Here is a 16,649-nt window from a genome sequence, read left to right as displayed (position 1 = left end):
GGGAAGTTCCCACTCACTGGAAAAGGGGAAAAATAACCTCCATTTTTTTAAAAGGCAAAAAAAGGAAGACCCAGAGAGCTACAGGCCAGTCAGTCTCACCTCTGTGCCCAGCAAGGTCATGGAGCAGATCCTCCTGGAAACTGTGCTAGGACACATAGAAAATAACGAGGTGATTGGTGACAGCCAACAAGGCTTCACTAAGGTCAAATTGTGCCTGACAAATTTGGTGGCCTTCTATGACGGGGTTACAGCATCGGTGGATAAGGGAAGAGCAACTGACATCAGCTACCTGGACTTGTGCAAAGCATCCGACGCTGTCCCACATAATATCCTTGTCTCTAAACTGGAGACATGGATTTGATGGATGGACCTCTCAGTGGAAAGGAAGTGGCTGGATGGTCATGCTCAGAGTTGCTGTCAAAGGCTCGAAGTCCAAGTGGAGAGCAGTCCAGTGGCATTCGTCAGGGGTCGGTATTGGGACGAGCACTGTTTAACATCTTTGTCGGTGACACGGACAGTGGATTGAGTGCACCCTTAGCAAGTTTGCTGATGACACCAAGCTGTGTGGTGCGGTCGACACGCTGGAGGGAAGGGATGCCATCCAGAGGGACCTTGACAGGCTTGAGAGGTGGGCCTGTGCAAACCTCATGAAGTTCAACAAGACCAAGTGTGCCAGGTCCTGCACATGGGTCAGAGCAATCCCAAGCACAAATACAGAGTGGATGATGAGCGGTTTAAGAGCAGTCCTGTGGAGAAGGAGTTGGGGGTGTTGGTTGACAAGAAGCTCAACATGACCTGGCAATGTGTGCTCACAGCCCAGAAAGCCAACTGTATCCTGGACTGTATCAAAAGAAGTGTGACCAGCATGGTGAGGGAGGTGATTCTCCCCCTCTACTCCACTCTCTTGAGACCCCACCTGGAGTACTGCATCCAGCTCTGGGCCCCCCAAAATCAGAAGGACATGGACCTGTTGGAGCGAGTCCAGAGGAGGGCCACGAAGATGATCAGAGGGCTGGAGCCCTGTGAAGACAGGCTGAGAGAGTTGGGGTTGTTCAGCCTGGAGAAGAGAAGGCTCCAGGGACACCTTATAGCAGCCTTCCAGTACCTAAAGGGGGCCTGCAGGAAAGCCAGAGGGGGACTTTTTACAAGGGCACGTAGTGATAGGACAAGGGGTAATGGCTTTACAGAGAGAGGATAGATTTAGGTGAGATGTAAGGAAGAAGTTCTTCCCTGTGAGGGTGGTGAGGCACTGGAACAGGTTGCCCAGAGGCTGTGGCTGCCCCATCCCTGGCAGTGTTCAAGGCCAGGTTGGATGGGGCTTTGGGCAACCTGGTCTAGTGGAAGGTGTCCCTGCCCATGGCAGGGGGGGTGGGACTAGGTGATCTTTAAGGTCCCTTCCAACCCAAACCATTCTATGATTCTGTGGTAAAACAGGAGGGAATAAATTTTGCAGGGCATGTTGACTGCTTTCAAATTTTCTGATGAAAAATGCTGCATAAGAGCTAGTCACTATATTATTGACTGCATGAATACTACTGAACCTGTAATAATTTTTCTTCCTCTGTGTCAGTTTGGGATGCAGAGGAAAATTATGTGGTTTCCTCATTTCTCATTGCTTTCCCCAGTGCTCAGGACCCCAGGCCACTGATGTTAAGCAGCAGATGCTTTTCATAGATCGGATTAAGGGGTGATGAAGTAACAGAGCCTCATGCAAGCATCCCGCTGTGCTCTTGAAACTGAAATTTCATTCCTGGTAGTGATCTGTATGGCCTTGCATTTACCTTAGAAAAATATTATTAAAAAGAAAAGGAGATATTTGGAAAGAAGAGAGGTAATATTAATACTAAATTCTTGCTAACATAGTGTTCAATATGTCACTAAAGGCATAATGGTATTTAATATATGAATTCTTCTAAATAGTGGATGTGTAATTCTCCAAAGATGTTTTATAAACTCTAAGAGGAAGAGGTACAATTGTTCACAAATGTTTCGCTGAGATTGTTTTAAGTCAGTTAAAATTGCCTTTGAGAGTAGAGTTGCACTAAAAAGAGAGAGGCGAGGTGGAAAAAAGAAACTCCAAAACAGGGTCCTGCTCAGTCTAGAGTTTCACGCAAGAAAGGAAAAAGGTCTAGTTATCCAGAGCCAGCTGCATTGTTAAAAGTTCATACTATCACTTTGACATTTAGAGTAGGACTCAGTGTCTTTGTAAATTCCTCTTCATATTACCAGTGTAGGTCTCTGAGCTCAGACCATTTCACAAACCATAACATTTTTTAGTGAGTGATTGATCTGTATTATGTGTCCTAGCCATCAGAAGAATCTTGGGATGTTGCTTGTATAAACTGTAATACAATCTGATCCTGGGCATTTAGTTACAGACTTTCATAGACCTATTGGCGATACTCAGTCCTCCTGGATTTGGGAATAAGGCTTATCGGATACCTTTAAAAAAAAAAAAAAAGGGGGGGGGGGGGGAAAAAAAAAAAAAAAGCCCCCCATTTTCTCTGTTCCCCACTTAAATAACTCAACACATCTGGTAACACTGTAGGATCATTGTCCTTTCAGTTCCTCTGCAGCTCATATTGCTACAATATTTCTTCGGTATCTAGTTTCCTAAAGGGCAATGTGAATTTTTATTTTTTTTCTTAGGCTGTTTTTATAGGTCTTGCAAATTAACCCATATGCATTGCAAGAAAAAACATGACTTTTAATCAGCACCATTTCTAAAGTTAGCGCTTGCTCTGTGTATATGAATATGTATATGAATCAGTGTTTAAAAAAAAGAAAATACACAACCTTTCTGCTAGTACTCAAAACTAGCATACAAATGTGTTTTTATTATCAAATAAAGTATGCCTAAATGTTGGAATATCTTTCTGTTAGGGGTTTTATCATTTGGCTTCTTGTCTTCAGTTACAAGAATGATAAAAATGGAAACTATATCTTTTAATTCAATAAGAACTACGTTGAATTTTAGGAAGCAAAAAGAGGAATCAGATATAGACTCATACGCATAGGAAATTAAACATTCAAGAAATTAAAACTTTGTGAGCAACTAAAGGGGTAGCCTTAAGGTGTGCTTATTTGAAATGCCTGCATTTAATTTTACAATAAATCTGAGTATTTTGTTCCAATTAAGACAGTTCATGTGCACGACTTTAAATTGTACAGTAGTTCCAGGGAGACCGTGGACTGCTTGTTTTACATTCTGGATCAAGTTCAGATTTTTCGGCTTCGCTTGAATAAAATAAAATAAGTCTGAACCCTGAAGATAATACAGATTGATAAATCTGATTTAAACATTCCCGTGTTGCAGACTTTCAGTGTATGTGGTACAGCTGAGCCTCAGGCCATGCACTAAATACATCCACAGTGCATTCCCAAGGCACCCGAATACCAAATGATCACATTTGAAAGGTTACCTTTCTATGGATTCTGACTTTTCTGTATTAGCCATGAAGATTAGAATTTTAACAGCTCCCAATGAGGGATATTGTGAAGTATTTACTTGGCAGGAAAAAACCAAAACAAAACAAAGCCCAGATGAGGTACTGTCTCATATTCATGAACTGGGATTTATTAGTTCTGTGAACATCCTTGTGAGAATACACTCCATAGTTCACACTTTAGAAAAAACAGTTTTGTTTTTCATTTATATTAACTTAAAACTTTGATAGAAGAGTTACTGTAGTAAAGGTTTTAGCAGAGAGACAGGATCAAGCTTGTGCAGAATATATCCCAATAAATCCTGGAGTCTTTTACAACTAGCTTTCTGCAAGGAAAGTTGTGACCACTTATCTCTCTGGAAACATGGCAGTAGCTTTGTTAGTAAATTTGGTGATAATTAAAGATATAAGGCTTTTTCTCCTTTTCGTTTACAGGTTGTGGAACTCATTTCAAGTGCTATTGGTGACTTAGTTCAAGGTATATATTATGAAAACTCAAAATCGTCTGAGGTAAGAATTTCAGTAGTTTTACCTACCCAAGAAGTTTCGTGATATTAATGTGTGACTATGATAAATAGGATGACTTTATCATCTGTTTGAAAGGAGGAGGGAGAGGGAGGAAGAGAATTAGCTGCAGTCCTAGTGAGTTTCAGCATTAACATCATTATGATACCTGTGAACTCTGATGAAAGTTTCTAGAAATGCTCAAGGAGGGACTATTTTATTTCTGTGAGTGCTTAATAAAATAATATTATGTGTCATTGCCAGGAGCTCTAGACATGTCTTGCTGTGGGCTTTCCAAACACTTCCAGAGGTTTCTAGTCAAGGTTCTGTTAGAAGTATTTATTACGATGTTGTCAACATAATTAATATTTTCATGTTAAATCTCTCATTTCCAAGCCCAAAGATGTTTACAAAACACTTCATCCCAAACTTTTATCAGGTCCTTTCTTCTTCTGAGTGTTCACCTTTTGATAGTATAAACACGAATTTTGTCCTGAAGCGGTATGAGTGTAGCACTGTACTCTTCTCCACCAGAAATCACCATGCACGCATTGCAGGAGTCAGCATGGGCAAAGACAGCAGCTGCCAACGTTTCACACCAAATAATTTTGTATTTCTTCAAGGGCAACTACAGATGTACTATGTTATTGTTTAGCAAGAACTGTAATGAAATTTTGTCAAATTAAATCTAGATATTTTTGTCTTTACTGGAATACTTAAGGAAACTTGTAGACATGTCTTGAAGTAGGCTTGCTTGGGCAGGGTGTTGGAGCAAAAAAGAGTTCTTTCTTTCATTTGCTATGACTGTATCTTAACCCATGCAAAGAATTGATAGTCTAAAGTTGCCATGACCTCTGCAGGTTCTATGATAGCAAGTTTTCACTCGCTGATGAGCAGGGTGTGTATGTGAATATCTACCTTGAAATCCACTGAGGTAGATAGATTTACTTATAGTGAAGCTGTGTCACGTGCCTAGTTTGCCTTGGAGACCTGAATCTTAAAATTCAGTAGGTGAAATGGCTTGAAGATTGCAGAGATATATGAATTCATTTATATTTGTTGTGTAGTTAGACTGTAGCTCTGGTTTACTATTGCCGTGTTTAATATGTAAAAGAATTAATACCTTAGTGGAAGCCCTGATCGCATTGGTTACCGCTACAGTAGATACCTGCACTGATGCCTCTGCACCAGCGAAACCCCAGTGGGCAAGCGGAACGTGCCGTCAGCTCTGGAGGGTGCTGGTGCACCCAGCGACTCTGCTGGTCAGTATCTGTCTCTCCTGCTCTGCAGCAGCAAAGATGTTACTAAAACTAACCTCATTTAAGCTTATCCCTCTTGTTTTGATTGAAACCAGTGAGGTAGGAAGCTATCACGCCAACGAGCTGAGCTCTTCCCTCAGAGGAGGCGAGAGCCTCTAGCAGGAAAGCGGCAACGGCATCCTTGGGACGCGCCTGGGGCCACGGGCTCGCCAGGCGGCACGGCTGTGCGCAGGGGACCACTGGCACGGAGCATCCTCTGGCACCTCGCAGGAGGGGACCCTGGGTGGAAGCGTGGCAGTAATGTGATGTTGGGAACTTGGTGGTCCTTCTGCACCTGCTGTGTTTAACCTGTGGATAAACACACTTCAGCCTTCGGGGTTGCTCCCAAGTACTGTGCTCAAGGTTATACGTTAAAATAGATGATGGCATTGAGATTTTTGCAAAGAATGTTTAAAATTTTGTTTTCCATATTCAAGCAGGTTTCTAAATACAAGTAGATCCCAGATATATCACATTTTAAAAAACAACTACTCTTTTGTGTGTAGAAGTAAAGCTCTACAAGTTCATCTCGGCAATGAAACTGCGTTTTATTTTAACCATATTTATTATGTCTACTGAGGTTCTTTTGACTCCCCTTGTCTCACCTGTATAAATGAGAAATGTTGTGGACTCTTTTGGGTCCCTGCCACTGCAGAAGGTCTTAATCTTCTTTTTCTTAGTCTTTCTGTTTATTTTCTATTGCATTACTGAAGCACTCCACATGTGTAGGTTGCAAGGGAAGTGTGAGATAAACTAAGCACAGCTGCATGATGTTTACCCTGCCCTGGCCCAATTACAAATAGCAAAGACTTATTTTGTTTCAGTGACTTTTTCTGTCTAAGGAGAGTTGGAAGTACAGCATACCCTTCCTAAGGGGAACCCAGTTGACTCAAATCACAATTAGTATGGTGGTATAAAAGATACTGAAATTTACATGACAGTGTCTGAATTTTCATTATAATGGGTAGTGCATGTCTTCTGATGAGACCTAGAACAAACAAGTGTGGGACTTGTGTGCTTTAATTTTTTTTTTATCTTGTCCTCTGAGAAATTTCGTTCCATGTTGTATATGAGACATATCCCTGCTGCTTTCCTCACACTATTCTGCTGAAGCAGTGTCCCATTCGTGTCCTGAACATCTCTTTTGCAAGGATTGCCAAATGGACTAGGTCAGTTGTTGGTCTGTCTTATCCTCCATCCCCAATTGCAATTTGACTGAAACAAAAATGTGAACTACATTTCCTATAGGTAAGACAAATGCTTTAATCTACTTCGCAACTAAATCTCAAAAGTCAAGGTTTGTTTGGTTTTTTTTAAGAGTAGTGCATAGGGATGTTAGTAATGGCATTTTCATTGCTGGGAATGTCTTAAATTTGGAAAAGCAGAAGGATATCCTCTCACCTTTTTTTTTGTTGTTGTTGTGTTTTTTGGTTTGTTTGGTTGTGTTGGGGGTTTTTTTTGAGGCAGGAAAACTGTACTTCATATGTTAAATGTCTTTAACGCAGTTGTTATAAAGCTCCTCAGTACCATAAAATAGACTGATTTGGCACCAAGTTGTTTCGAGCTTTGCTAGATGTCTACCTAGATGGTAGACAAAAATACAAAAATAACTCTGCAAAATTAACCTTTCTCCTCTGAGACCTTAAGTTCATGTTTACCCCAAAAAGAATGTTTCAGTTTACTTCATTTGCATGACCCAGTAGGAGAATTGGAAGAATCATTTGACCTAAGAAGACTGACCGTATTTACTCTTGAAGACATATAATGGATATAATTATTTGACAGCTTTCATTACCACTTTTTTTTCTCTGTAAAACCACATGCAATCCTACAGCCATCCCATTTTAGTACATTCTGTTTGGTCATTCTTCGTCTTGTCTGCATAATGAGTCATTAGATCTGTGTGAAACGGGGAAAATAAAGATAATTTTTAACTTTTCATCTTTATTTGAAGTGACAACCCAAACTACAAAGTGTAGGCTTTGGTTGCAAAGACAGCCTGAAGGTTAGGGCTGCCACTCACGTTCAAAATACTAAATAGCTGCTGTGGTTTAAGACATTGCAATTAGCAATATTAAGCTAGTGTTTTGGACTGTAAGCTGGAGCAGAAAGGGGTGATGTGATAAACCTTTGCAGCTTTGTGTGCTAAATCTCCTCTCAACCCAAAATTCTGTGAGTGAAGGACGTTATTGCCAGTCTCTGTCTGTCTTTCCTAAATCTAGGTCTAATTTGGGAGTAAAAATTTGTACCTTAGTGCAAAGATGAAAGTTGTCTAATCTGGCCTTCACTCAGGATCATGGTACCTATTTTTAACAGAAAAAACATTGCACTGAGTGTGTTTCCTACTTCCTGAAGGCTTCTAAAAGGCCTGAAGGCCTACTGAAGGCTTCTAAAATGTTTGCTAACTCACAGAATACTGTTGCACTTTTAGAAACCTTCTGTCTTAATATCCCAGATCATTTAACAAATACTAATGCAGAATGCTTTAACATCCCTGTCAGTTCACTGAACAGGGACGAGAGATGCAGGAAAGCCCAAGGTCAAACAGCAGAATCAAGAGGAGGACTTGAGTGTGTCAGCTCTTGTGCTTCACCTGCCAGACCATTCTTGCAATCTTAAAGTGTTTGGGACTTTCATGGGAAACTGCTTTGTTGGTTTTTTTCCTTGCCTCTAGAATATCTAGCTGATGCTAAATATGCATTACCAAACTTCATTTTTAGTGTCAGAATGGGACTGTTAAGTAAGACAAGACCATTTCCAACATGTTCCACTGATGGCTAGAAGAGCTGTTTGGTATTGTTGAAATTTTCAATGCAATTGTTTGAAAATTGTGCATAACTAATGTGTAAAACAAGTTTAAAAAAGAAATACTTAGTACTCCTTGTACCAAATAGTGAATTAACAGGTATTTGTTTTAGACTAATGGGGAGGGGGGGAGGTGTTTAATGAAAATAAGTTTATTTTCCAGCAAAGCACAGACTACATGTAGTGAGTTGTACCAATTCTTCTTTGATGTTTGGTCACCAGTCCCGCTTTGAGGAGTAATGTTTTGGGATACTGCACGTGTCCATCAACTGGACTGCTATGAGTCTATGTTATAAGTAAAGGATTTGCTTATGAATTTTACCATAGGAGGTAAATCAAATGTATTTTGAGTCACGTAAACCAACTTTTAGCAGGGCAGCAGTCAGAGTCAGAGCTTCCACTTTTTTTTTTTTAAACAAATGTTTCTCTTGTAAGACAAAAGGGAAGGATAAAATATGGAATTTGAGTAAAGAGCATCTGTGAAAAGAATGGGTAAATGTGTCAGAGGGGAAAAAAAACCCAGCATAGCTAGAAAGAAGGCCAATGCTATTTGTTTACTGCTTTTGCTCTTTTAAATACTAAGCTTTTCCAGAGAGATTTAAAAGTAACAGATGTGGAGAGAGATTTAAATTTACTATAAGTTTTCAAACTTTTTTTTTTTACATTGTGTGTTGCTTTTTTTACAGTGTCATGATAAAAGTTTTAGGTAGTCGCTGGCATGCTTTATTGATCCATTTGCAGACACCCTTGTTCCAAAAGCAGTGAAGACATGTATTAATAGACCAATAAAACATGCCCTGTCATGTTCAGCAAGCAGGAATACATCTGTTGAAAGCTTATGTGAACCATGTGCAAGATGTTTTGCAGGGTCTTGCTACTGGTACAGAGATTCATAGTTGTATTGGATTTTATTTATGTAAAATAGAAGTTCCTGAACTACTGAATTTAAAGCTTTAAAATGCTATTTAAAAATATTTCTGTGATGAGACGACTAAGAAAGAGCTGCTATGGTATGGAAATAAAAAAAAAGGCTCAAACTGAAGTTTTACATTGAAAAGTCTCTGACTTCTACTCCTTTCTGGTTTTGTGCACTCTTAAGACACAGTTTTCATTCATATTTTCCTTAATTAGTTTTCAGCTGAACTGCATATAAGCATCTTGTTTCGCAAGTCAAATCAAACTGAGTTACTGTAAGTGCCGCTTTTGTACTGGGGATCCTTATTACCATCACTAAGAGCTGCCCTTCCTGATGGTCATGATTGCATATTTTGTCCTGCAATTTCATTTTCTAAAAGTTTTTTGTCTTGTGTTGTCCAAGATGATTGTTTCAAGCCCAATTTGAATTATGGAAGTAGCTTAACAAAAAAACCTCAACTAGCCAATTTCTTTCTAACAAAACAGTAACTGACCTTGCCATTAGTAAAATGGGAGCACCCTCAGCTGTTCTTAATTTCCCATAGGAAATGATGATTGACAGAGCTGGATTCGGCTATTTTCCCTGTACTCCCATGCTGACATTATCCAAACTGTATCTGGAGTTGGCTGCTTTCTTCCAGGGACGGTGAGGGGTTTGGCTCTCTTCATCCAGCTTCTGCTGCCCGGACAGCATCAGAGTTGGTTGTGATCTGGACACATTTTTTGGTGACAGAACTTGTGAATGGGGTCACTCCATAGGCATTAGTTACTCAAATGTCTGAGCACTGTCAACTACAGCTAGAATTTATTTGAGTTTAAGAAGGCTTTTATATGAAAGCCTGCCAAGAGTCTTCTGGGCCAACTGATGTCCACTTTTATATTTATCCTTTGAAATACCCACTGCTGACAAAACAAAACGAAGCTTACAAAAAAAAGTGAAAATGTCTCTAAAAATAATTAGTGCTGTCACAATGTCAGATTTCACAGACTTTGCAATCTAGAACTAGTTTCATTTTTCCCTTGATGTTTTAAAATAGTGTTTAGAACTTGTCATACATGCCCTTGCTGTGAGAATGCAGTGTGGTTGGTGGACAGTTTATATATAAACATGAGAGTTAAGCTTGGGAAAAAATGGCATTTGGATTGTTGGAAAACTTTGCTGAAGAAAGGTTGTGTCTGCTTCTGCCTTCTTAAGCAGCAGAAGCTTTAGGGGTATGTGGTCATAAGACATTCTGTGATTAAAATCTGCTGTAGTTTGGCTTGCAAGCTCATATGCTAAACCATATCCATATGGGCATAATGCCTTTTTACAACTAACTTCTTTCTGTAACACAGAGATTCACAATACCTATCTTTTTAAGATTTCAATACTATATCTTCAAACATGTCTCAAATTTTTGTCTGTCTTTTTTAAGTTAGATGTCCATTTTGGATGCTTGAAGCTCCTACATGATGTTCATGTAGCGGACAGTAACTTGTGCCATCACTCTCAATCCCGTGATGAAATTCGAATTTGTTTAAGAAGAACATACTTTTTTGTAACAAATCATAGAATTAATTTCCTTGTATACATCGAGTTGCAATGACTGTTTAAGCTTCTTCAGTTCCTGCAGCTGGTATTTGATAATGTCCACATTTCTGTTACTGCTCAAAGGCTCCAGCAAGCAAACATTTTCAACTTGCAGGTCTTCTGAAAGACTTTTTAACTTCATAAGTTGTTTCAGGATACCTTTCTAGAATATTTTTGTCTTGGTTGGATTTAAAACAAATAATTATAAAAATCACTGCCAATTTTCAATATCATCCAGCAAATTTTAGTAAATAGTTTTTTCACTGAGCAGATTGGTTGTTAAGGAAAAGATTGTGTTGCGTCTTCCAAGAGCTCCTGATTTTAAATTTAAAATAAATTTATCTGTATCTGAGTGGAAAAAAAAAAGACTTGATATATAGGAAACTACTTGAATTAAATGCTCATTTTGACATTTTGCCAGTCATGGGTATTTGCACATGCTCTGGGCTGACTTAAGATATTAAAACAAAAATACTACAGTAAAACGAAACACAAAAGTTAGGCTTGACTTTGTAAGTTATCATATACATAACAGCAAACATGTGGTTTCTCTGTTCTTCACTTCCCTTGTAGAAGTTAATAGTATGTCTGAAAGCAAAGGCATTTTGATACAGCTCTGTGTTACTTGGCATTGCAGAATTCTCCTACTTTTTCCATTAGTCTCAAATTATCCTCTCCCTTGTAACACAGCACTTCTGGGTGATATCCATAAGGGAGGAAAATTAGAGCTGAACGGATGGATTCTATTTCATTTGTTAACGATTTCATGACAGATAATACCTTGCTGGAAAACTATAGGGTCACACAGAATTACTTCTTGCTCGTTTCTAAGTAATTTAATTGACGTCACTTTGAGGGGAAAAAGGCTTGTTATATAAGAGGTTTTTTATATTACTCTTTTAAAGAATACCTTTTGCCTTAGCATACGCTACAGATTTGGCTGAACTGAGAAATTACAAATTTTTTAACGTTTATATGCTTGAAATTTTTTCTGTAGCTTCTCATTACTGCTTTTAGTTTTTTCTAAGCAAAATAACTGTGGTCTTCTGGGGGTTTGTTTTTTTCCCTCTTTAGAGAGTACCTAAAGGTGTGACAGTAACATGTGTATGTGAGAGGGATTATGAGTCATGTCTACCTTTGAAGACCCATTAGTAAAATAGTGGCACATTAACACCTTGTGAGCCAAAGGAGCTGCAGCTGAATTTGGGTTTGGGGGGAAAGGGTTGGATTTGTGTTAATTGAAACACTTTGTGGAAAGTAATCCAAATTAATATTTTGGATACAAAGGATTTTGAGAAGCGTTGAGTATCTCTGACCTTAAAGTCAAGGCGATAAAGTTCACTAGAGGCATCACTGAGATCTCTGTCAGTCCCCTAGGAAAGTTAATACCTGACATTTCTAAATCACGGCTTTATTTGTTTATTTTTTAATACTTTCAGTCATTCTTTGCCCTTAATATGGGAGTAGAAGAGGTACAAGTCCTCTGTCACAGCCCTTCATTTTTCCAATGCAGTTCTATAAGGCTTTTTAATACCTTTAGTAATTACTTTTTCTTGACTACAAAGGAGAAATTGTAGGGACTTCTCAAGTTTGTTTGGGATTGTTGGCTCTTAGTAACTGGCAAGAGGCTGAAATGCAGATGTACTCTGGGGTTTTTTTGTCTTTTTTCTTTTTTTTTTTTCCTCCCCAGTCCCTCAAGAGGAATATAGTTGGCTGTTGATGTTCAGTGCAATGATACAGTCATTAAGAAAAGGATCTATGCTGAATTTGTTGACAGCTCCACTTAATTTGCATTGTTCTTTTTCAGCAGAAAATGAAAACGTTGTTTGTTGAAGCTGCCAGTGTATTTATTCTGATACTTTTCTCTACTCATCCCCAAAAGAATGCCCTTCTTTATTTGGCACTGTGGCACCCAGAGTTTTGTTACTCACCATGTGTCGCTTTATCCTGTGCCACACTGTTGACTTCTGCAAGCTGACACAGCTGCAGTTTTGGTGTTTTCATGTTAGCCTTTGTTTCATTTTCAGGAAAACTGTCTTACAGATGATATCAGCATATCGAGGTGGAAGGAGCAGGTTTTCCTGTCACATAGTGCCTTGCTGGCAAAGAGCTGCCAGGCTGCAATGGAACTAGCAAAGCACAGTGCTGAGATTCAGGACGTGGCATTTCAGTATGGAAAGCACATGTCTATGAGTCATAAGGTACGCCTTTTCCTTTCGTTCTGGGATCTTAAATACAGAAAGACTTGTAAGATGTGTTGCTTTTGAGCTCTGTCGTATACTGCCACTATGCTGTAGACTTTTGCCAGCAGGTCAGTGATGGTGAGAGATTTGAGTGGTGCCTGGTGTGAAGACGGTTGCAGAAACTGCTGGTATGAACAGTGCTTATCAATTGGCAAAATCACACTCGTGGCAATGTAGCTTATTTCATTCAAGGCTCTGTTAACATCCCTCTAGCGCATCTTTCTGTAGCAGCTTAAACCTTTACCTTCTCTGCTCCTACATTCTTCCTAAAGCCACTGTCCCAGTAGCGGAGTTGCAGGAGGAAGCACGTGTTGGGTCTCAGCTGCCACCATGCAGAGATTTGTACCAAGAGGCTCAACTGCCTGCAGCAGCACACAAGCTGAGGCATGAGCTGCAGTGGCTGAAGGACCTGCATACGTTCCCTTCTGAATAATCTGCTGTGGAGGTAACTTCTAGAGGGGGTAGCTGGAGGATAAGGAAGGAGGTCACCAGGTATGGGCAGGAGCAGCCTACACCTCTGCAGCAGTAGGATATCCCAGAGGAGGCCTCTGATTTCCATTAGATGTCCTTCAGTCCACAACTAGAGTTAATCCAAAGGAAAACACACAGTGTGGAACTCAGATCCTTGGCACTCTTGTTTTGCCCTAAAGATCCGCTCCTACTGTATTGCACTGCTTGCAAGTATAGATGTAGCTTGAGACAGGCAGACAGACCTCCCATCCACTTCAGCTGAGTTGGTTTAGATAGTTTCTAGTTCTTCCAGGAGAAGGAAGTGGTTTTATAAAGCACAGCTTTACTGCCATAGAAATGCCACTATGTGTACCACTAGGTACAACTCTATCAGAATTGCTTCCAGTGCAGCCTATAGCCTTAATATTTTGTGTATGCTTTAATACATTCACCATTGACATATAGTTGTGTATAAAGTATTGCATAATTTTCATAGAAAGCTCCTAGCTATGTAATGTTTCCCTTGTCAGAAGTACTTGGGTACTAGAAAGTAGAATATATTACCCTTCACAGATTAAAAACTGTATCCTTCCCACCAAAGACTGGATCACTCTTTCCTTTATGTTTTTTCTGCTTCCTGCCACTCAACAGTCACCTACCTGGCTGTGTCCTGTCACTTGCCCAGCTCTGCAAGCTGTCCTTTACCCGTTTCTTTGCAGATTCTCTACATGCTTCTCTTTACCACAACTTTCTGCCACTGCAATGCTTTCAACATCTTCCTATCCCTCCCCCAAACTTGAAAAAGTGCAACCAAAGTACAAGTGTCAAAGCAGAAGTGGTGAGTAGGTATAGAATCAGGATATGGACCTTGATTTGGAGAGTGGGTGGATACATATAGACTGTTCCTCGGAATTGAAGAAAGATGTTCTTCTCTTTCAGCTACATTCAGACCTTCAGCCATTTGTTAAAGAAAGTTCTAGTGACACCATGGCCTTCAGTTTGAATTCTGCTCCTGCAGTCCTCCATCAGGAATTCCTTGGAAGGGAGGCATGGATTAAACAGATCAGAGAGGTAAATTAAAACATTGTTTAGAATTTCCTAGTTTTGCCGTTTATATCTCTCTTCCTATCAATACTTTCAATCTGCAAAGAAACTTAGAAACAATGGACAAGACAACATAGAGGTTACCTCTGCTGTCCAATACTTAACGTCTCTCTCTTCCACGCTTTCAAGAGGGGGAAATCCAGGGACCTGACAGTCGAGCTCTGTCAAACTTCTGTGTGTCAGTGTAACAAGCGGACTCATTTGCGTGGAGCATATGTGTGTTCCTCTGCACTAGTTGTGCAGTCCCACGTCTTAGCTTAAAGCTACTTTCACTGGCAGCTTAAAGCAGAGAACTTTGTGTTACAGTGGTTGAAAGGTAGGCACACATTTCCTTCTGCCAAGTTGGCTCTGGGAGCAGTAACTCTGGATAGGGGGGAAAGATCTGGGGAACTTTGCTTCCTGACCACTACAAAATATTTGTGAGATCTAGCTGGCCGATATCCTTATTCTTTGTTCTCCTAATTCAGCTGTTCTTTTCCTCTAACCCTTAGATGAGGAAGGCAATAAGAATGAGATAGCTACATGGTGTAGACCTTTTTTATGTATCATGTAGCACAGCAAGATTCAGGGCCATGAATAGCTTTCTGGGTGTTGCTGAAACACAAATAGGTAACTGTAGAAGGCAGCAGGGAGTGAAAGGGGGAATGGCCAAAATGAAGCATTCTGTTGAGTTCCTGCATCAGTTGGATATGTTTTGTTTGTCTGAGAAGCGGTGATGACTACCATTTGGAAATTCCTGCAGTTGTTACCCAGATTTTTCAGCAGAAAGGCTGCTGCCTTCAATAAGAAGCTAGCTCTATGCAAGCATATTCATTCAAAATGTGCTTGCCGATGGCTTCTTTCCTTGCTGGTTCTGAAAGCTGGACTCTCGGGTAGAGGGTGTGGAGTCTGAGCCTCTGCCTAGTTCTGCATTCATGATGGCCAGGTTGCAGCCTGCCTTCGCATACCACAAGCAAGAGGCATAGTCTCTTCAGCAGTGAAATTTTGGGAAGTATAGGCAGAATCTACAACCTTACAGTAGTATGGAGTTGGGGGACCTTAAAGTGAAGCAAACCTTTTGTCATTTTGAAATTAGGGGCTGGTAGTTTATAATGTGTGATGAGGAATTTTGGAATTCTACAGTCTCAAGACAAGGCTCATATGCAAGTTGAATGTAAATGGATTTGGATGATTGCAGTTGGAGAATAATGGTATTACCACAGCACAGTGTATAAAAGCTCTGAAACAATTTCCCATCTGCAGAATCTAGAGGAGGTTGCAGGACTCCAGGAGTGCCGTCTGTCTGCTTACTAATTCTCATACCAAAAATGGGCATTATAGAAACAATGAAGCAGTTCTTTCTGAAGTTGGAGGGGGGGTGACATGCTCTATGCAAAAGCATCTATTAACTACTACTTTTGCTCAAGACAGAGTAGAACACCTCATCCAGGAGCCCTTCTTGGCTTTTGTTGATTTAGAAAGGAAAATTACATTTCATTAACTACAAGCTTTTTGAGATATCATCCATAGTCACATTCACTATGTGACATTCAGTGTAGGCCAAGCACTCAAACCGGATACTTTCTCATGTTGGCAGTACTCACAAGAGTATGCTCATAAGCCACCCTCTTGTGCAATGTAATTTGTATGGTTTAAATAGGCAAAGCATGCACAGTGCGCTCGGTCCCTGTCAGGTAGAATTTTTCTTAGTAGCTGAGTTTATGACTAGGCATATGGGAATCACATTAGGGACCTTTAATTACTGCTGATTAATCTGGCTTTTTTCTTTGATTGTCTGCCCATATAAGCATTCATACGATGGATTAAGGGCAGCACTTCCCCTTGGCAGCTTCCTCCTCCTGCAGGAAGGTCTTGGGGTTCATGAAAGTGGAGGTAGAGAGCCCCATTGCCCCTAGTAGCCTTCACAGTGGTATATTGCTCAAAAAGCATGTGGCTGGCACTCAGTGCCTGTCATGCGTATCTTAGGTGAAAGCAGTGTTTCAAGAGAGGTCATGAAGGATGCCTGAGCTGCTATGGAGTGCGCAGAACTTGTGTGATCGTCTCACCACAGTTATCTTGTCAGAGGTCCGGATACAATTGCTGTTCCCAAGGTAGCCTTTTGAGTGGAGATAGCCATGTGCACCTTTCTGCTGCTGACCTTTTAAAAGCCCCCTTGTCTCCACATTTGGAAAGAGCAAAACACGTCAGATATCCAGGAGCGGAAGGTTGCATCAATGCTAAATATATGTGTTTTGAGAAAATTAGATTCTGATTTGGATGAAATTTAGAGGCTGTCTTAAAAGGGACTTGGGATGTGTATAGGGGGAAGCTTTGT

At 40.2% G+C, this 16,649-nt stretch overlaps 1 protein-coding gene across 1 annotated transcript in view; it reads left to right on the top strand.

Moving 5' to 3' along the window:
* PDSS2 (prenyl (decaprenyl) diphosphate synthase, subunit 2) overlaps positions 1-16,649 on the top strand; it is a 135,054-nt gene that overhangs the window by 103,543 nt on the left and 14,862 nt on the right. Inside the window, exons 6-8 of the mRNA XM_010573449.1 lie at positions 3,882-3,956; positions 12,566-12,739; positions 14,171-14,302. Coding sequence (XP_010571751.1) covers positions 3,882-3,956; positions 12,566-12,739; positions 14,171-14,302 — 381 coding nt within the window. The remainder of the gene's footprint in view (positions 1-3,881; positions 3,957-12,565; positions 12,740-14,170; positions 14,303-16,649) is intronic.

This window comes from Haliaeetus leucocephalus, unplaced genomic scaffold (assembly GCF_000737465.1).
Source record: "Haliaeetus leucocephalus isolate CR32 unplaced genomic scaffold, Haliaeetus_leucocephalus-4.0 Scaffold384, whole genome shotgun sequence".
NCBI classification, from domain to species: Eukaryota; Metazoa; Chordata; class Aves; order Accipitriformes; family Accipitridae; genus Haliaeetus; species Haliaeetus leucocephalus.
This window is presented reverse-complemented; position numbering and strand designations above follow the sequence as displayed.